Raw genomic sequence first — 21,404 nt, forward strand, 5'->3', positions numbered from 1 at the left:
TGCCCAGTCGTGCTTCTCTTGACCATCAGAGAAAATGGAAAGCAGGACTTAGGCGCCCAAAAATTAGAACTTGTCTCAGGTATAATCTGCCTTTGTTGTCCTCCTCCCTTAGGGTGTAAGCTTCAGGAAATCAGGGGACTTATCTCTTTTCCTTCCCTTCTGCTCTCTGTTACAACTATAGTGCATGGTACATAATAGACTTTCAGTAAATCTTTTGCTTTTCCCGTCTGTAGCAATATTTTCTTTCTCCAAATATTTATTGTATATTATTTGTATTTTGCTCTTACCATGTAATGCTGTGACCTTTATATACTGGTCTTTTGAGATATGTGTGTGTATCATCTTTCTGAGTTGTAAGTTTCAGTGAAGGGATTTTTCCTGTATCCTTTCATATTTCTCACAGTGTCAGAAATGATGCTAAAAGTATATATGATAGCCGCTCAGTAGTTAAAACAGCATTGAAGAGAAAGTAGTCAAAGAGAACCAAGTCCACAGGAAGAAAGGCAGCAGAATCAGCAGAACGCAGACACAGATCTGTAACAGACTTCAGGTAGTTTAAATGCTTACGGTGTTTGAAAAAAAAAAGACAAACTTGAAAATACCTGTGGGATATAGCAATCTATAAAAATTGCTCAGGTAGATTTTTTGTAAAAAACTGAAGAGAACCTTTAGATATGAAATAAGTTAAAAGAAATTATCCAGGATGCATTAAGAGAAAAAGATGGAAAATTCAGTAGAGAGACGTGATGGATAAAATGAAGTAGCTGTGATTGCTTGAAGTCCCATGAGGAGAGGGGAGAGAGGAGACAGGCGGTACCTGACATAACGGCTGAGAACTTCCCAGAACTGATGAAAAGATAAAAACAGCAGTGCACAGGTTCCAGATATTCAATGAGTGCGAAGCAGGTTAAATAAAAAGAAAGGTACTCATAGACGCTTTATGATATAAACAGCTAGAAATCAGAAAGAAAATCTTAAAATCTGACAGAAAAAAAATACGGGCGTACCTTTGCAGATGATTGCGTTTTTTACAAATTGAATATTTGTGACAATCTGCATCGAGAAGTCTTGGTGCCATTTTTCCAACAGCATGAGCCAGCTTCATGTGTCTGTGTCACATTCTGGTAATTCTCACGGTATTTCAGACTTTTTCGTTGTTACATCTGTTATGGTGATCTGTGATCAGTCGTCTCTGGTGTTACTTTTGTACTTGTTTTGGGGCACCACAAACTGTGCCCATATAAGGTGGTGAAGTTAATCAATAAATGTTGTGTGTGTTCTGGCTGCTCTACTGACCAGCTGTTCCCCCCATCTCTCACCCTCTCTTCGGGCCTCCCTATTCCCTGAAACATGGCGGTTTTGAAATTATTAGGCCAAGTAATAACCCACAGTGGCCTCTGAGTGTGCAAGTGAAAGGAAGAGTCACAGCTCTCACTTTAAATCAAAAGCTAGAAATGATAAAGCTTAGCGAGGAAAGCATGTTGAAAGCTGACACAGGTTGAAAGCTAGGCCTCTTGTGCCAAACAGTTAGCCAAGTTGCAAATACAAAGTAAAAGTTCTTGAAGGAAGTTAAAAGTGCTACACTGGTAAATACGCAAGTGATAAGAGGAGCAAAACAGCCTTACTGCTGGTACGGAGAGAGTTCTTAGTGGTCTGGATAGAATATCAAACCAGTCCCAACATCCTCTTAAGCCAAAGTCTAATCCAGAGCAAGGCGCTAACTCAACTCTCTTACATCCTGTGAAGGCTGAGAGAGGTGAGGAAGCTGTAGAAGAAAAACTGGAAGCTAGCAGAGGTTGGTTCATGAAGCTTAAGGAAAGACGCTGTCTTCATAACGTAGAAGTGCAAGGCGAAGCGGCAGGCGCTGACGTAGAGGCTGCAGCAGGTTACCCAGAAGCTCCAGCTAAGATATTCGATGAAGGCAGCTGCACCGAACAGCAGGTTTTCCACGTGGACGAAACAGCCTTAGATCGGAAGAAGATGTCAGCTAGGAGTTTCATGCTAGAAGGGAGAAGTCGGTGCCCAACTTCAGAGCTTCAAAGGACAGGCTAACTGTCTTGTTAGGGGCTAATGCAGCTGGTGACTTCAAGTTGAAGCCAGTGTTCTTTTACCATTCCAAAAATCCTAGGGCCCTTAAATTATGCTAGATCTGCTCAGCCTGTGCTCAAAATTGGCACAGCAAAGCCTGGATGACAGCACATCTGTTTATTGCATGTTTTACTGAATATTTTAAGCCCACTGTTGAGACCTACTGTTCAGAAAACCTAACCTCTGTGATGTTAATGAGGCAGGATTAGAGGCAGTTATGTTAGTGAGGCAGGACTAATGTATAGTATTCGGTTGTATGTTGAGTCAGTCTCTTTTGAGACATAAGAGAAAGAATCCAGCGGAGAGGAGAGGGACCTCCTACCACCAAGAATGAAGAACCAGGAGTGGAGCGTATTCGTTGGACCTCGGGTCCTTGCGCTGAGAAGCTCCTAGACCCGGGGGAAGATTGATGACAAAGACCTTTCCCCAGGGCTGACAGAGGGAGAAACACTTCCCCTGGAGCTGGCACCCTGAATTCGGACTTCAAGCCTCCTACACTGAGAGAATAAATTTGTGTTTGTTAAAGCCATCTTATTTCTGTTATAGCAGCGCAAGGCAACTAAGACATACACTTAATAGGCCACAGTATAGTGTAAACATAACTTTTATATGTACTGGGAAACCAAAAAATTCATGCGACTCACTTTTTTGCGATACTTGCTTTATCGCGGTGGGCTGGAACTGAACCGGCAATATTTCCAAGGTATGCCTGTACCTTTACTTTGGGGGCTGTGAAAGCCACTGACCATTGGAAGAAATCTTCAACCTGAAAGAAAGTAGCTGCCAACCTAGAGTCATATCTGTGACAATGCGACTCAAGAATGAGGATAATAAGTACTGTGAAGAATAGTATATCAGTGGAGGGAGATGGGACTGGAAAGGGACACTGAAAAAGATAGGGTGGTCGGAGAAGTCTTCTCTAAGTAGGTGGCTTCAGCAGGATCACAGTGAAAGCTAGTTGCCCTTGAGACAGAAGTGACTCATGACGACCCCACGTGTGTCAGAGTAGAAGTGTGCTCCATAGGGTTTTCAATCACTAGTTTTTCAGGAGATCACTGAGGCATCTCTGGGTGGACTCGAACCTCCGGCCTTTTGGTTAGCAGCCAAGCAAGCTAACCATTCGTACCAGCCAGGGCCTCCATCACAATGAGGAGAGAGAGGAAACTCATCTTGGGCTTAGGGAATGCCAGGGCAGAGGCCTTCAGATGGACACTGTGAGGAGAAGGGTGGGTGGGAGCAAGACTGAGTAGCACCTCATGAGGATGGGATGAAGACCTGAGATTTCCTTTTATGTCTTATGGAGCCCTGGTGGGTGCAGTGGTTAAGCATTCGTTTGGCTGCTAACCAAAAAGGTCGTCAGTTTGAATCCACCAGCTGCTCCTTAGAAACGCTATGGGGCAGTTCTGCCCTGTCCTGTAGGGTCACTGTGAATCAGAATCGACTTGCTGGCAGCGGATTTCTTGTTGTATATCTTATAGGAAGTGAGCGATAGGATCTACCTTACTCTGGCCGACAGAAGGGTTTTTTTGCGTAAGCCAAAGGTGCTGTTTACTGCAGCATCGGGAACTTTGCGAAGAACAGGTTGGGGGTGGTGGGAGTCGAGTGTTCTTTTCTGGGCACCAAAAACTCTAGCTGGCATTTTAAAGAGCATGATCACAGGCTGGAATATAGCTGAGAAGACTCTGAGGAGTGGGTGGGGAGAGGGTCCACTCCCTTCACCCTGTTGGAAGGTGTTGCACGTGGAAATGAAGGGCTTCCGTGTCTTACGTGTTCGCTCCAGAGGCAGAAAGAACCTAGGGAGTTAGTGGTTAGATGTCAGAGAGGCAGATTTCTGCTCCTAGAAATTTGTTACCTGGGGCTGTTCGTGGAGCCCTGGTGGTACAGTGGTTAGGTTGGCTGCTAACTGGGAGGTCGGCAGCTCAGACCTATTGGCTACTCCACGGGAGACAGATGTGGCAGCTGCTTCTGTAAAGATTTACAGCTTTGGAGACCCTGTGGGGCAGTTCCCCTCTGTCCTACAAGGTCACTGTGAGTCGGAATAGACTCGATGGTGACAAGTTTGGTTTGGTATTTGGAGCTGCTCAAGGGTGGAAGAAGTGAATGATGATTTTTTTTTTAAATACTGGTGAATATTTCTTCTCCTTGTCAAACATTCAGTGTTTACTGTATTTCCCTGCCTCTAGCTAATCTCAATAAAAAAAAAAACCTGCTGGCGAGTCGGTTCTGACTCACGGCCGCTGGGTGTGCGTCAGAGGAGAACTGTGCTCTGTAGGGTTTTCAGTGGGTGGTTTTTCGGAAGTAAATCACTTTCTTCCGAGGCGCCTCTGGGTGGCCTTGAACCTCCAGCCTTTCAGTTGGTAGCCGAGCACTACTCAGGGACTCCAGTCCTAAGTACTAGCTGGCGGTAAGTGCTCACGGGTTACGTCCACAGTCCCATTGGAGTCTGCCCTTGGCGTGATTTTTTTAGTGTGTACCACAGTCAGAGTTACCTTTAATAGCATTCTTTAGGCCTGTTTGATGATTCATTTGAGTTACTCCTTAAGTTTGACTTCTTTAATTATAAAAGATCCAAATCATACATGAGCTTCCTTGACATAGACAATGATTATGTGAGTGCTGACTGTGCCGCTCTTCTATAACCTACTGTGATTCATTGCCCTGTGCTCATGTTCGTTAGAATTCTTCAGGCCTCTCTTGAAGCGTTGGCTGTAAGTGTCCGTAAAGCAATCCATCATGTTTGATTCCAGGTCTTGCTGAAATTAAAGTGGAGAAATTTACTGACTCAAACCTGTCTGAACAAGAGAGGAGTGGGCAGGTGAAAATTAAACAAGAAGTCACGGTTCCAGGTTATGAGTGTGGACTTAATTTTGTCTTTCAGCTTTACAGAAAAGACCATACCCAGTGTCATCATATCCCACCGATACAAAGCACAGGACACCCCAGCTCGTAAGACCTTTGAGCAGGCTCTGACCGGGGCCTTCATGTCTGCTGTCATTAAAGACCTCCGGCCCAGTGCCCTGCCATTTGTAGCTAGCTTGATCCGTCACTACACCATGGTGGCAGTTGCCCAGCAGTGCGGTGAGTGCTGGGACTGTCGGGCAGAGTAGGTGGTTATGTGACCTCTTCAGAGTGGTCAGGAAGTGGTGGTATTCAAAGAAGCTGAATCTGGCTGCTTTATTTTTTGCTTTTGTTTTCTAATTTTCCACTTGACACATTGGTAAAGATAACTTGGTGTTTCGGTGGTGGGGGCTGTATCAACTTGAAAATTATTTTCAAGCCGTGTTTGTAAAATACATGTTTTCATGAGAAATGGGGACTAAATACTTTTTAGACAAGCCACACGTAAAACAGAGAAACTGTGTGTGGATGTCTTCATTGCCGAGCTCCCTCAGTGGTGTGTTTTCCAAGCTCTGTCCTCCTCCCTGTGCCCTGTCCTCTGCCCCTGACTCTGCAGTCAGCTCCTCATAGCCTCCCCAAACAAAAAAAAACAAACCCGTTGCCATCGAGTCAAAACCAACTTACAGCAAGCAACCCTGCAGGACAGAGTAAAATTGCCCCATAGCGTTTCCAAGGAGCGCCTGGTGGAATCGAACTAGTGACCTTTTGGTTGGCATTCGAAAGCTTAACCACTGAGCCACCAGGGCTCCCATAGCCTCTCCGTGCAGTCTCTTTTGGCTCCTGGCGCAGTCATCCATGCCGTTCCCTTGTCTGGCATGACTGTTGACCTCTGCTTCCGGCGTTTTCAGACTCCATGGTGCAGGGCCGGTTTTGTTTGTTTTTTATTTCCAATCCGTTGTGGACTGACATTTTTATAAAAGACAATAACGATGTCATGGCACTGCCATTTGTTACATAAATTTCTAAACACATACTTGTAATTTTTGCATCTCCTCCCAGACCAGTAATGACTCATTTGCAGGCAAGTGCCGGTCTGCAGGCCCCACTGTGGTGCCCTGCTCTAGTTTGTGTCCTTAAAGAGCTTTCTCTGAACCCTACAGAACACAGAGAACTTCCCCCTTTTGACCTTCTAAACCTGAACAGTCAGCAGTATGTGGTTTAACACCTAGATTTTTTTCTCAGTATTTCCTCTGTGTTAACATTGTCTTTCTATTCAAACTGTAAACTGCTCCATAGCTTACGTGGTGTTGGGTCCCTGGTGAGGCATTAATTACTAGCTGCTGGATGTTGTTGCTTTTCGTTGTTATTCATGAGGCAGGAAGACTGGAACATCACCAATCACCATTCCTACGCGAGACCTTTGGGCCTGCTGAATGTTTTCCTAAAGAAGATACCTTCCGTGGTTCTCATTTTAAACGAATACATTTTTGAGTTGTGATTGAGAAAATTTGCAAATAATACAGTACTTAATGGGGAAATGTTCATTAAAAAATAGCCTTAGTACAAATCAAATCACTTAGTTTACAAATAATTGCCATTTAACAGAGATTGGTTTAAGCGCGGGGTCTGATTTTACTGAATTCCTAACCTTAAAGAACAAATGAGGTCATTTTGGGATTTGAGGGAAGAGACCAGGTAAGTGAAATCTACTTCCTCTCCTCGTCTCTGCTTCTCCTTCCAGGCCCCTTCTTGCTGCCTTGCTATCAGGTGGGCAGCCAGCCCAGCACGGCCATGTTTCACAGTGAGGAAAATGGGTCTAAAGGCATGGATCCGTTGGTTCTTATTGATGCCATCGCTATTTGTATGGCATACGAAGAAAAGGAACTTTGCAAAATCGGGGAGGTGGCCCTGGCTGTGATATTTGACGTTGCGAGTATCATCCTGGGCTCCAAGGAGAGGGTAAGGGAGGACTGAGAAGCCTCTTCTAATGTCTGGCTACCTGGGCGGTCATCCTGTAAACTGTCGTCGGAGGAACTCCAGTCACGCATGGTGGCTTATTGGTGTGTGTTTCCCTCCAGGCGTGCCAGCTGCCTCTCTTTTCCTACATCGTGGAGCGCCTGTGTGCCTGTTGTTACGAGCAGGCCTGGTACGCGAAGCTGGGCGGTGTGGTGTCTATCAAGTTTCTCATGGAGCGGCTGCCGCTCACTTGGGTTCTCCAGAACCAGCAGACGTTCCTCAAAGCCCTTCTCTTTGTCATGATGGACTTGACAGGAGAGGTAGGTGATGGGTGGTACGTGTCACGTCAGAGCACTGTGTCTGTACCTCACCTTTGAGCACTTTGGGGTGTTGTATGAGGAAGCCCAGCTTTTTCAGAGAGATGCACAGGTGAACTAATTTTTGCTAGTGGGTCACCTGCTTGGTTTAATTTTAGTTCCCTAAAAGCGAATTACTATGAAATTGGTTTTTTTCTTTAAGACAATTCAGGGACCTTCATTTTCATGCCCACAGACCTAAATATGCTCTTTTCAAGAAGGTAAATTGCCTGGAGAGTAGTTTGTGTGAGAACGGTTGTCCTGTAGAGAAGCTCTCCTAGGTGTGTAGTAACTCAGATTTCCTTTCTGCATCTGTAATAAAAGGATAAATCAGAAACCCTGTAGGCTTTCTCTGCGTATCTGAACCCCTGTTTGCCGTACATAACTGATAAAGAACCAATTGCAGGCACCAGGGTACGTGCTGTGAAACTCGACTGTAACACTTACACCCTTATGCGTCTGTGTGCAGATGAAATGATACAAATAGTCTGTTGGACATTGCAGCTTGTCTGCTTGGTAAACGTAAGGGTCACGTTTAAACCAGTCGCTGTCGCCTAGGTTCCAACTCGCGGTGGCCCCATGTGTGTCAAGAGTAGGGTGCGCCCCACGGGGTTTTCACCGGCCGTAGGCTGCGCCCCGAGGGCTTTTCACCGGCCGTAGGCTGCGCCCCGAGGGCTTTTCACTGGCCGTAGGCTGCGCCCCACGGGGTTTCACCGGCCGTAGGGTGCGCCCCACGGAGTTTTCACCGGCCTTAGGCCGCGCCCCACGGAGGTTTCACCGGCCGTAGGGTGCGCCCCGCGGGGCTTTCACCGGCCGTAGGGTGCGCCCCGTGGGGCTTTCACCGGCCGTAGGGTGCGCCCTGCGGGGCTTTCACCGGCCGTAGGCGGCGCCCCGTGGGGTTTTCACCGGCCGTAGGCGGCGCCCCGTGGGGTTTTCACCGGCCGTAGGTGGCGCCCCGCGTGGTTTTCACCGGCTGATTTTTGGAAGCAGATCGCCAGGGCTTTCTTTTGAGGCATCTCTGGGTGGATTCGAACCTCCAACCTTCCAGTTGGTAGCCGAGCACATTACCCGTTTGCACCCCCCAGGGACTCCAAGGATCACATTTAGACCCACATTTCCTTTTTGAACGACAAGCTGGAATTTCCTGTAGGAAAGTGATTTAGTTCCTGAGTGGTTTTTATGAAGCAGTCTTGTTGAACCCGCTGGTGTGGGGGGCACGGACCCGGTGCCAGCATTTCCAGCAGACTCCGGTGCAGGAGACAGGTGTGGGGGCCACGGGGAACACATGTCATTCTAAGGGTTCTTGACTTGCAGGTTTCCAATGGAGCCGTTGCCATGGCAAAGACAACCCTGGAGCAGCTTCTAATGAGGTGCGCAGCGCCTTTGAAAGACGAGGAAAGAGCCGAAGAGATCCTGTCAGCTCAGGAAAAGTCCTTCCACCATGTGACACACGATTTGGTTCGAGAAGTCACCTCGCCAAACTCCACCGTCAGGAAACAGGCGATGCATTCGCTGCAGGTGTTGGCCCAGGTCACTGGAAAGAGTGTAACAGTGATAATGGAGCCCCACAAAGAGGTGAGGTTTCTGTCACCTGAAACAGGACAATTCAAACAAACATTTTTTCCCCCTAAATTTCACTGTGGTAAAATACATACAACAAAACGTTTGCCACTTTAACCATTTTTAAGTGTATCATTCAGTGACGTTAATTACATTCCCCATGTTGTGCATTTGTCACCGCCATCTGTTTCTGCAACTTTTTTTGTCACCCCAAACAGAAACTTAGAGCCCCCTAAGCAGTCACTCCCCATCCCTCCCTCCGCCCACCCCCGGGTGACCACTGATAAGCTTTGGCGTCCATGTGTTTTGCCTGTCCTAGATAGTTCACGTAGGTGGGATTATGTGATATTTGTCCTCTTGTGTCCGGCCTGTGTCACTCAGCATCGTGTGTTCACCGTTCATCCACGTTGGGGCATGTATTAGGACTTCGTTTCTCTCTGTGGCTAAATAATGTCCTGTTGTACCGAACAAAACTTTTGGAATTCATTTTTCTTTTCAAATTGGAGTTGTAGGTGGTACTCAGTTTTTGATTTTGCGTCTGTCTCGCAAAGCGCTACTGTGAGTGTTCTTTTTGAACTGAGGTATGCAGACAGCAACGTGCTTGTGTTTATAGCTGTGTCAGTGATTGTTAGTGTCAGGAGACTAGAAGACCGGGTTCCTGGGTCTGTATAGCAAATGCGGTCGTTTCTGTTTGAAGAGTGGTTACTTTGGAGCCTTAGGAACTAAATGTATCCAACGTCCCTGTCCACGACCCAGTTTGGCCCACGACCCATAGCCTCCCTTGCCAGTCAAGGACACCTGCAATAACTTTTCGTCTCCTTTGTGGTGTTCAGCTTGATCATTGTTGTAGAGTATCGTGAGGATGCTCTTCGGTTGTTGGGTGCCGTCAAGTTGGTTCTCACTCATAACGGCCCCACGCGACAGAGTAGAACTGCCCCATAGGGCTTCCTAGGCTGTAATCTTAGCAGGAGCAGATCACCAGGTCTTTCTCTTGAGGGGTCACTGAGTGCGTTGGCACCACCAACCTTTCATTTGGCAGCTGAAGGCTTCGTGGTTGTGCCAGTAGGGCTCCTATTGTGATGATAGGTGATAGCTTTCTGAGGGGCAGCGTGTGAGTGACGCTTCCTCCGTGCTTCTCCAGGTCCTCCAGGACATGGTCCCACCTAAGAAGCATCTGCTGAGACACCAGCCGGCCAACGCACAGATTGGCCTGATGGAGGGGAACACGTTCTGTACCACCTTACAGCCCAGGCTCTTCACGATGGACCTGAACGTGGTGGAGCATAAGGTGTTCTACACAGAGGTAGGGGGTCTGGGGGTGCAGAGTAGCGTGTGTGGTGATGACGTGTGTCTGGTGACCTGCCTGTGTATGTAAAGGCTGGTCAGGCTGCCTTCAGGGGAGGTGTGGATAGTGACCAAAGGTAACCAGTCATCACATGGCCTTTGAGCAGGTGTGCTGCGTCTTGGCATTGGCTGGGAGGAGGCCGCGGTGACTGAGAAGTTCAACGCAAATGTTGGTGTTTTCTGAGTCCCTAGAACTCTGTTAGGCCTCTATAGGGGACTTTGTTCTTTAGGGCTTTAAGATTGTGTTTATCTACATTAATCAGTCTTCTGTCAGTTGGCGCCCAGTATAAGGCTGGTACATCTCAAGTGCCAGTGTATCAAATTTATTCGTCACATATGTGAGCCTCACACTGTTGAGAAAGTCACATGAATACCCGGCTTCGGCTCTGACAGCACCCTGTGAAGTAGAGATACTGTTTATTCTCATTTTGAAGATGAGGAAACAGAGGCTTAGGGTTTGTTACTTACCTAACGCCACAGCAGGTGAGCTGTAGAGCTTATGTTTGGACTGAGACTGTCCCTTTAGAGTGTGATTCCTCACCACTGCCCCATCCTGCCACGTTCGCATTTTGTTCAGCAGTCTTGACTTGACCCAAGATGAGGACAGTAGCAGGTGCTATTTCATAAATACTTGTCACCGTAAACACGGCATTAGTGGATTCCACTGTAGGGTTATATCAGACAGTGACAAAGGAAAGTTAAGCTGTAGATACAGTCAGGTTGTAAGCATTAATTCTTAGAATGCAAAACGGTCTGGTGACCAGTCCCAATTTGAAGTTTTTACAGAGTAAATCCCTTCTGGAAGCATTTTCGGAGTAAACTGAGGCAAGACTCAGGAGGAAACAAATTCTTCGTGATCTATACCAAGTCTGAATTTCCAGTTATGAAAAATTCATCTCTCAATTTTTTTTTTAAGTCCCATGTTTTTGCTTGGGCATGTGGAGCCTTGTTGCCTTGCAAAAAAGTTATCGCTCTCAAGATTTGAGGATGGTCCAGGAGAGCCATTTGGGTTGGGAGGACAGCTTCCCTTTGGCTGTGCTATAGACAGATGTGTTACAACCTGCATGGAAAATTCCTCACTGAACTCAAGACCAGAGCCTGGCCGTGTTGGATGAGAAATCCAGGAATCTTTAAAGGAAAAAAAAAAATGGTAAAAGCCTATACCGTTTTCCCAGGATATAAATGAAGAGAAGGGAATAGTAAGTAGTAGGCCAACTTTGTATATGATATTCTAGGTATCAGCTGTCTGAACAGATGGTGGTATGGTCAAGTGTCTGGAAGGGTAGCCATCAGAGTTGTAGCGTTCCCAGTGACTTTCAACCTCCCTCTTTATGCTTTTTTGCACTTGGAAAAAAAAAATGCATCAGTGCTAAAATATATGAATCCTAGGACACATATTTCTCGAGCAGTGGCATTGGGGAAGCAGCTGTGCACAAGGAGAAGATGGGCCTGCATCATGGGATTTGCAGTTAGAGAAATGGACTCTGCTTACAGGAAAAACGCGATGGTGTCAGAGTGGGTGAGGAGGCGTCTGCAAGTTCATCTCACTAACGACTGATGTGAGCTTTCGAAGAAGGATGCTCAGTCACATTTCCCTGTATAGTCTTTAGGATTTGAGTTTTAGTTTGTCATTAGTTTGAAAATACACTTGATTCCCTATAAAATTTTCTTAGAAAATTGTTACGTGTGTTGAGGTGTGTGTGGAATACCGCCCTGTTTTGTCTGTCTTTCATAAGTTGGTCATTCTGTCTTCAGGGTAATGAGCGGGCTAAATGGATTGGTTTTGTCTTTATTTTGCAGCTGTTGAATTTGTGTGAGGCTGAAGATGCGGCGCTAACAAAGCTACCCTGTTACAAAAGCCTTCCGTCACTCGTACCTTTACGAATTGCAGCATTAAGTAAGTTCATAGAGATCTGCAACAGGTACAGGGTATAAAAATGGGGGACAGTGGGTGTTTTGTTGTTGTCAACTTTAATTTTTCTAGCTCTTTGTGGTCTAAGGTAGAATCACAAAGCTATGTTTGTATATCAAACTGCTCAGATGTCAGCGGGTTGTGTATATTGTGGGATGTGAATGATTTTTTTGCTCTGTAGTCAACTCTTGCCCTTCGGTAGTAGGCTTCCCCGCTGAATCAGATGTTCTGGTGTAAGAGACTTGTCATACCAGGTGTATGTCGGCATTTTCATCAGAACCGGATTATGTAGTGAGGTGCCCTGCAGCCCTTATAGACGGTTTAATGGTTCAGAAAGCATGCAGGAATCCTGCAGTCTCTGGGTTTTAATTAGGAACATCAGGTATCAATGTTTAGCACAGGAATTACACACGAGTTTAGGAAAATGTACTAGATTGGTACTGACTGACCCGCATACCTACAAAATGGTCACTTTTTTTTGGAGAGTAAATGAATACTCAGCGCAAGCTTTTTTAGTTGACTTTGTCTCTTGCTTTGATTTTTTTTTTTTTATTAATCACTAAAATATTGCCAGGATTCTTCTTGAATTAGAGGTCAAAGAGCCGAGGGGCAGAGCATAATACCCTAACTTGAGAATCATGGGGGAAGTATTTGTTGAAGACATGGAAGGCCTCAGTGTGGGGGTGGAGGGGAGGCAGTGTCAAGGGGCTTGGGTCTCCTCTCTTTGTCTCGTTCCTGTTAGCTAATATGGGCACTAAAACCCACTGCCATTCACTTGATTCCGACTCATAGCAACCCTATAGGGCAGTAGAACTGCCCCATAGGGCTTCCAAGGAACAGCTGGTGGATTCGAACTGCTGATCTTTCAGTTAGCAGCCCTAGCACTTAACCACTATGCCACCAGGGCTCCAGTACAGGTACTACTCTTGCTAAATGTTCACCCTTAACATGTAGGACTAAGATGTGACTCCTTTTCCTAAGAATATTTGCATTTTCAAAGACTTAAAGCTTTCAACCACTCCTGATCAGGTGGCTGCCTGATGAGACCTGGGTGGGGGGAGGAGCCAGGCAGTACAAGCCTCTGTCACTGAGGCCGTAATGTCTGGGTATTCAGCCGCCTTTGCCTGTAGGTCGGCCACGCTCTTAAGCTATGGGGCAGGCTGGCTTGGGGTCAGGCTGTCAGTGGGGTTCCGCTTCTCCACCTTCCGCCCTTCTTCCTCCAGTCTGAGGCTGTCGGTGAAGCCTTGTCACAGCCTTTCTGGCAGGCCATGACTTCTGTCTTAGATAAGACTGTACATGCGGGTAGAAGACTATGGATTCTTTTTTCTTCCTTGAGGCCAGATGTTAGGAAAGAGGTTTAGTGATTCACATTTTTGCTGGTTGGTAGGAGCCTTTAGAGAAGAAAAATGTTAACGTGTTTTTCAGGTTAACATTGAAATCGTATTGATTTTTCTTTCTAAAGACGCACTTGCTGCCTGCAATTACCTTCCTCAGTCGAGAGAGAAGATCATTGCCGCCCTCTTCAAAGCCCTTAATTCCACCAACAGTGAGCTCCAGGAGGCAGGAGAAGCCTGCATGAGAAAGGTGAGTGGTGTGCGGGCCTGTGGCTGTGATTAATTCTGCTTTGGGAGTTCTCCCTGTTGAGAGACCTCCTTGGTCTCTATGCTGCAAGTATACCTGTGTGTACTACGCACGAGTCTGTAATAATGTCTCTCCCCTGTTTCTCAGTCATACTGAACCTTTTAAACTTTGAAACAGTGAAGAGACGTCTTCCTTATTGTGTCCTAAATTTCTGGAATTACATGTGGTTAATTGCCCGTCTTCCCCAAGGGAAGACAAAAACTTGCTGCTAGAATTGAGTATGAGCTATATTGTGTTAGGAAGTATTCGCTGTTACCTATGTCTCTGTAACCTTTCTTTTTTAATAGTTTTTAGAAGGTGCCACAATAGAAGTAGATCAAATTCATACCCATATGAGGCCTTTGTTGATGATGCTGGGAGATTATCGAAGCTTGACCTTGAATGTTGTGAATCGCCTGACTTCGGTTACTAGGCTCTTCCCAAATTCCTTTAATGATAAATTTTGTGATCAGATGATGGTAAGCCAAATGCATTTAAACATATTCCGTAATAAACTTTAAAAAAGTAATTTGAATTATTTTTTGAATAAGTAATAGTTACATGGTTTAAAATTCAGAAGGTATAAAAGGCATATGTTGTGAAAAGGCTCTTTTCCCTCCTTGTTCTCCAGCTCCCGCTTCTCCCTCCTGGAAACAGCCAGTGTTCCTTGTTCCTTGTGTCTCCCTCCAGAGATGTTTTCCGTGTATAACAGGACATACGTCTATTCTTCTTTCCCCACAAAAGGAAGCATCATTCTTGCTTTGCTCACTTCATGTCACATCTTGGAGATCATTTCGTATCAGTACATAAAGTACTTCTTCCTTCTGTTTTATGGCTACCTAATATTTCATTTTGTGGATACGCCATAATTTATTTAACCGTTTCCCCACTGATGAGTGTATAGATTGTTCTCAGTTTTTTGCCGTAATAGACAGTGATGTAGCGAAAAGCCTTATTCATGACTGTCTGTAGCATAAATTCCTAGAGGCAGAATTTCTGGATTAAAGGGAACATATGCGTTTCTTCATCCTTCACGTTGTCCTCCAATGAGTTTTTACCAGTTTGCACTTCCTTCCACAAAACACATGGGCGCCTCGCTCCATGCAACCTTGAGTGAGAACTTTAAAAATCTGTCAGGTTTTTAGAATCACCAGGAAAACAAATATGCAGATAGAAGATCTGTTTGATAATGTTTAAAACTGAAGTGTAAGCAGATGAAGATTTCAACTGCTGTCTTTCTTTGTCGCATCTGGTTTTGCTTCTGGTAAATACACATTTATAAATAGTAATTTGCTAATACAGGATTTTATGGTACGTAACTGCCAACATACACTATTTTCCACGCTTGTATTTCCTAAATTGCCTTTGGCCCTTCAAACGCTGTAAGGTGCTGCAAGTATTTTTTTGTTTATAAACGACAAACAGTGTGTATGCACATATGTGCACACATATGCATACATGTACATGTATGCATACGTGTGTGTGTATGTGTGTGAAACCCACACAGCTCTTTTCGTTAGTTACTGGCTTCTTCGTATCTACAGACACAGAAGTAATGACCAAAAACCTAACTACCAATTGCTAGTGTTCCGATTGGTCATAAAAACTGTAGGCACTATCCTCATGATAGAGTGTAATTGGGAAACAGAGTATGACATGGAAGGGAATTTCCGAAATCGCAGGACTTATTTTTCCATGTAAGCTTCCAAGTACACATGCATACACATACATCCCTGCCAGTCAGCGTGCAGGCGTACAGACAGCAAGGTGGTGGAATGGAGTAGAGGAACTGGAGCAGCAGAGGCAGGTCGTCGCCTTCCGCCCTAGAGTACAGCTGCTGGTGCCTACGCATAGGCGCTCCTAGTGCGTTTACACTCCTCCCTCCTTTTTAAAACTCCTCCCTCCTTTTTAAAACTCTTCGTCTCTCCCTCTGTGAGCTGTCATCCCTGGCTGCTCTCGCATGCTGCCTGAAGCAACTCGGCTGTTCCGACCTTGACCCTCAGCCTAACCTTTCAGATCTGTTTGTGAGCAGGGAGTTCATTCAGTGACCATTTGTTGTACAGGTTTTTTTTTTTAGGACAGGACAAAAAGAAAACTGCCTGCAGGCTGTAGTTTCTGACTTAAGCAGGCTTTTTTCACCTGAAAGTAACGAACATGGGTTCTGTGTTGGTGGTTTGTTCAGGGAATGTTTTTTGTCTCTGACATCATTGGTGCCTTCTCAATGGCTGGAAACACTCTGGAAGCAGAGGGCGTTGGTATAGGTGGGTAAAGAGTGACTGGCTGCTGCGGTGGCAGCCGTTCCACTGCCCCGTCTCCTGCAGGCCCACCCTGGGTTTTTTGGAGCTTCCCGTACTTTTGCGTTTGGTGGGGCGGGTCTTTCTGACCCCCCTGTGCCCACCCGCTGTGCTCCGTCAGGTGTCGGGGTGAAGGATGTGTTGTCCCTTATTTACTGCCCTGCTGCAGCTTTGTGGGTTTTTAAAAAAATTTTATCCTGCTAAAACATATAAGAAAAAGTTTGCCATTTGACCCATTTTAAGTATACAACCAGTAACGATAGTTACACTGGGGTGCCGCGCTTCCACCGGGGGGAGTTTCTGGTCTCCTTAGGTTTTTTTTTTTTAGGTGACACACATGCCTTCGAGGTTAACCATGTGTCTTCAGCACTGTTTTAAGGGATGAAGATACTTCACCATACAGAGTGAGCATTAATGAAAAGAAACTGAAAAGTTTCCTTTCTTTAAATTTGAACTGCTTGACATCTGATCTCAAAGTCTCGCGTGTGGTTAGTTGCCTTGGGTATGTCCTCATTGAACAAAAAGTGAATTTTAAATACCAGTCTGCATTATCATTTTTTCCTTTGGGGACTCTAAAAATAGAGCATATACTGCTGCAGCTGGCCGCCCTCTGCACCTGTAAGTGCTGTTAGAGTCTCACTTCTATCTTTGGTGTAAATGGCCATTCTAATATGATAACAGGTTCATGAATTTATAGTCTGGCAATTAATATCCTTCTGGGATTTTTTTTTTTTTTTTCTGACGGGAGGATAAAACAGCAGCCTAGTACTTAGTGTTCGAAGGAATGCGTATTGAGTGTTTCTCAACATACATTTTTTGGAACTTGCCTTGTAAGATGTAGGTTTCCATGAAAAACAGTTTGGGAAGCAATCTGCTATGTTCCCCTCTTGAAGCTTTACAGAGTCTATAAGGATGTCAAAGGTTCAGGAAGCCCTGTCTTAAAGGAAAGTGTTTCCTAGGCCTGTTTTACCAGAAGTCCTTTTCAAAGCCACGTGTTGACTTCTTGCAGCACATTGGTGCTCTTAGAGCCAAGTTTGGGCAATGCTGGTACTAATGGTGCGCCTTTTGAGTACTCTTCTTGTGGTTTTAGCTTATAGACTCTGAGCACTTGTTTGCCGGGTTTTGCTGGACACTGGGGGTGGGAGGTGGCTGGAGTGTGGCTCTAGCAGGCCCAGGTCAGGCTAATGTTGGCCTTGGCCTGGGCATCTCTTTTCTTGTGCTCCTGTATCAAAATGCAGAGCCTTATTGCTGTCCCTTTGCACTGATCTTGTTCACCTCTGACCCAGCTGGATCTGTTCTGATCACCTCAGCCCCCACCCCACCCCCAGTACCCACTACTCTTCAACCACAGCGGCCACCTTTCTGTTTCCGGATTTCCCCAAGCTATTTCTGACTTCAGGGCCCTTGTCCCTCTTCTCTGTCTGCCTGGGGTACTCGTCCCTTCTGCTTCTGCACGCCTGACCCCCAGGTACCCAGCGGGGCCCTCAGCCCTCATCCAAACCTGATTCCTGTCACCCTCACCATAAATGTGGCTGCACACAGCATTTACTTCTGTGTTTTACTTTGTCCCCCCGCGCGTGCACGCACAGACACACACACACACACACAAGCTCCATGATGACAGAGATGATGTTGTTCGTCCACTTCTCTCCCCCACACCCAGCATGGTGCTGCCATGTTGTTGCTCTCGGGGAGTAGCTGTGACAGAAACGAATCCAGCAGTGAAATGACAAGGCCTGACATGACAAGGGCCAGGTTCCCAGGAGCCTCACATTCTATCAGAGTTGTTTCAGCCCCTTTCTCTACAGAACAGAAGCAAGTGCCAGTGCCTCCAACCCCTAGCTGGATGGTTGGGCGGCTTACATAGTAGGGACACACGGTTCTCCCGTGAATTACGATGGCAATAAATGATTACATACAGTTTCACCTGAGAGCAGCATTTGGGAAGTGAAGGAAGAAAAGAGTCTAAGAATGTATTTTTCTAACAGCAACATCTGCGCAAGTGGATGGAAGTGGTGGTCATCACCCACAAAGGGGGCCAGAGGAGCGACGGAAACGTGAGTGGCTTGCTTGTTTGGGGAGGGGCAGTCAGCTGCATGCCATTGTCAAGGTTACTGCCGGTTGGTGCTTTTAACTGCAGTACCGATCAGCAAGCTAGTTTCACGTGATTACAGTTCATGTAAATAGTTAAATATATTTTATTAGCATGACATTTTGTTTTCATTTCTCTTAATTGCTAAATATTCACTTTTGTGTTTATTTAAACTCTCCTTATTGTTTGATTTAATATGATGTTTCCATTTATGAGAATTTGGGAAGCTTGCAATGTCCCTATTTCAATTTTATTAGTTTTGCTTCCTACAGTGTGTTTTCTAGACTGTTCTAGACTGTAGCAGCTGTTTACATGGTGGTGCCTTCCTCAGCTATTGTTTCCATTGCTTTCCATTGCTGGGTAGCCAGTAAGCATTTGTGTTTAATCATTATTGCCTGATAACACCTACTAGAGGTTTTCTAGGGCTTATTAAAGCATACAGGAGTATGTAACGAAGCATCCCTTAAATACCAGCATGTTGTATGTACTCTAGGTCTAAATCCCCCACCCCATTGTTTGCTGAAAGCTAAATGACTAGTGCTTTTTAAAACACATTTTTTATGGTTTTAAGGGAAAACCATTTCAGCTAAAACTTTCTAATTATGTTGGTCATTAAGGACGTCTCTTAAAAATGAATGCTTTCTGCTGTTTTGAATCTAATCTTGTTTGTATATGTTAATATTTTTTAAAGTATTTTTTAAGTTAATGCTTGTCCTCTCTGTGGAATTGTGTTTTCCCTCAGTTCCTGTTACACCTAGTGGAATTTTACAGCAGTATTTTTTTTTTATCCTGGTTAGGGAACTTCCTAGATTTCTTCAGCAGCATAATGAACGTGGCTTTTTGTCCTCTTGTGCCTGTTTGTTGGGTGCCGTGTTTCATCCCAACTCAATTTAAAAAAAAAAAAAAAATTTTTTTTTTGCTTTCTTCTTTGTGTTGACCATTTTATGTCAAAGTGTTTACGTAAGTCATAATTTCCTGCTGCTTCTAAACAGTCAGCTAAGCAAAACTACACCAGGATTTTCAACTTTTTTAGAAAGAGTGTTGTACTGCGCGTGGCCTCTTGAAGGTTCGTGCTTGTATATGCTGAGAGCAGTCAGGAGGCCCTTGCGGGCGATGGCAGAGTGCGCTAAAGCAGCGCACACCCTCGGGAGCAGGGTCGAGAACCTCGGTAGCTTTCCTCCCCGTCTCTGATCTATTAGGTATTTGTGCTTTAAATTTCACTTTTTTTTTTTTTTTAACAATAAGCTGCTAATTCTCTGAAACACATAGTCAATTCTGGAATAAACGTTAAAAACTCTAGTGGGCAGATGAATGACTTCCTTGGATCAAAAAGATTCCCTCAGTAATAGCAGCAAATAATTTCGTGGGTTTTTTTGGAGGGGGGAGCAGTCGTACAGGGGATGGAGTCACGTGTGCATCAGGAAGTCACCGAGCTCCTACTGAGACATTTTTAACCCCTTTCGAGTTTGCTGCCTGAACAACTTGGGAGGATCTGGCTCCGCGAAGGTGCTGCGTGCCTGAAACTCAGAACCATGGTATCTGGGGGTCCAACAGCAGAGCGGCCAGGGCTGCTCCACCTAAAGCCCAGGGCCAGGCCACCTTCTTGTTCTTCAGCTCTGATCCATTTCTGTAGATGTCATGCAGGATTGGGAATGGGTCTTGAAAAGTAGTTTGTTCTTTTTTCATAGACTCCCCAGATAACATTACCTAATTGTAACACTCTCCTTAAAGACCTGTTTAAATAGTTGATTGAAAAATAAATAACTCCGTAACATCGAGTAGCCCTTTTGATACCACTGCACTGTCATGGTGTTTAGGGAGGTATCCCTTTGTGACACTGAGCTCCAGGGGGGAGAGCTCACGACAGCCTGCTGTGCCAGTTCTGCTCCTTTGCCCTTCCTCCCCCCACCTCACCCACCCAGAGCTGGTTTTGGGAGGACTGTGGTTGGCTTCACAAGGTAAACCAGTCACCTTATGGGTGGTATCATGGCTTGTATGTTCTTCTGTAAGTGTGGGCCTCAGAGATGCCTAATGGGTGCCCTAAACCAGCTAAACTCTTTCAACTTTAGAAAGAGGGAAAGTTTTTTTTTTTTTTAAATGTCTTAACACTTCACATAAAAGCATGAGTTACTAACTCGGAACAAAACCTTTTTTAAGTGTATTTGCATGCAACAGGTTTTGCCCCCTAAACAAGAGTTCTGAAATTCCTGGTTTTACAGTTTTAATTAGGGAAGGAATACACTGTTAAAATAGGTGCTTTCCGTTAGAAGGCCTGTGTTTGACATAGAAGGGTGGAAGATGTGTTTTCTGCCACTATGTATCTGTTAATTATTGTGTGTGTGCTGATAATTGTCTGTACTGTCCTGTTTATCCTCTAATCCTTACTGTGTTGTGAGTATATGGGAAGTTTTTCTGTAAATAACATAAATAGAAAAAAGATGATTTTCCTCCCCATCCTCAGGAAAGCATTTCCGAGTGCGGGAGATGTTCCCTGTCTCCATTCTGTCAGTTTGAGGTGAGAACAACCTATTAAAAGTCAGTTTATGACTTGAAATGTGAAGAACAGTTTATATTTTCATTTCTTTTCTTTTTCTTTTTTCACTTTTCCGTTGCCTTTTTTCATGCTGTAATTTTTTTTTGGTTCAGCCTGCCATGGAAGGGGTAGAGGTGAGAACTGGAGTGGAGGCCCAGGCGGGGGTTGCTGTCGTACTTGGTTTTGCTGTGACTTGTTAGCTGTCCTGTGGTTCTGTCCCGGGCGGAGTGCCTTGTGCCTTTGAGTGCGGTGAACCGTATTGTCTTGTCTGTGGCGGAGTTGTCCTGGTCCCATTGCTGTGAACTGTCCAGGTGCCAAGCATGTGTTGTCTCAGAAGTTTTAAACAAGATTCTCAGGTTTTTTGTTTTCTATACGTTAGAATTGCAGTCTCTCAATACGACTTAAGATTCATTTGGATTTTGTTAGCATAATGTTCGTATGAACTCATACATCTAACAACTTCTTGAAGGGAAACCCCACGAAGAATTTATTATCTTGGTTGGAAATGGGGAGCCGTGAGTGACTTACTGACTACCTTCAATTTACAACCTCCCCACCTGGCTCCCTGCATCTCTCTCTCTCATACACACAGACATACACAGAACACTGTGACTTTGGACGGTCAGGCCCCAAGCTTTTTTTCTCCTGTAAAATGGGGATGAGATAACATGTCGCTCCTATCTTCTAGTGGCATTGTAAAGATCAAAAGAAGTGACTTTATGACAGTGCTTTGAAAACTAAAAACCATCATGGAAAAGCACCGTTATTTGATTGTTGAGGAGCCCTGATGGTACAGTGGTTAAGCACTCGG

General features: G+C 45.2%; 1 protein-coding gene across 4 annotated transcripts in view; it reads left to right on the forward strand.

Annotated features, from left to right (window-relative positions):
* TRRAP (transformation/transcription domain associated protein) overlaps positions 1-21,404 on the forward strand; it is a 126,917-nt gene that overhangs the window by 50,872 nt on the left and 54,641 nt on the right. For 3 of the 4 annotated variants that reach the window (XM_049902657.1, XM_049902656.1, XM_049902658.1), the window contains exons 23-31: positions 4,967-5,166; positions 6,668-6,885; positions 7,005-7,202; positions 8,553-8,813; positions 9,940-10,101; positions 11,943-12,039; positions 13,517-13,638; positions 13,983-14,153; positions 17,957-18,025. In XM_049902657.1, coding sequence (XP_049758614.1) covers positions 4,967-5,166; positions 6,668-6,885; positions 7,005-7,202; positions 8,553-8,813; positions 9,940-10,101; positions 11,943-12,039; positions 13,517-13,638; positions 13,983-14,153; positions 17,957-18,025 — 1,498 coding nt within the window. Of the gene's footprint in view, positions 1-4,966; positions 5,167-6,667; positions 6,886-7,004; positions 7,203-8,552; positions 8,814-9,939; positions 10,102-11,942; positions 12,040-13,516; positions 13,639-13,982; positions 14,154-17,956; positions 18,026-20,521; positions 20,576-21,404 lie in introns of all 4 variants that reach the window. The other variant, XM_049902659.1, reaches the window with a different exon arrangement.

The sequence above is a fragment of the Elephas maximus genome, chromosome 12 (genome assembly GCF_024166365.1).
Source record: "Elephas maximus indicus isolate mEleMax1 chromosome 12, mEleMax1 primary haplotype, whole genome shotgun sequence".
Classification (NCBI taxonomy): domain Eukaryota; kingdom Metazoa; phylum Chordata; class Mammalia; order Proboscidea; family Elephantidae; genus Elephas; species Elephas maximus.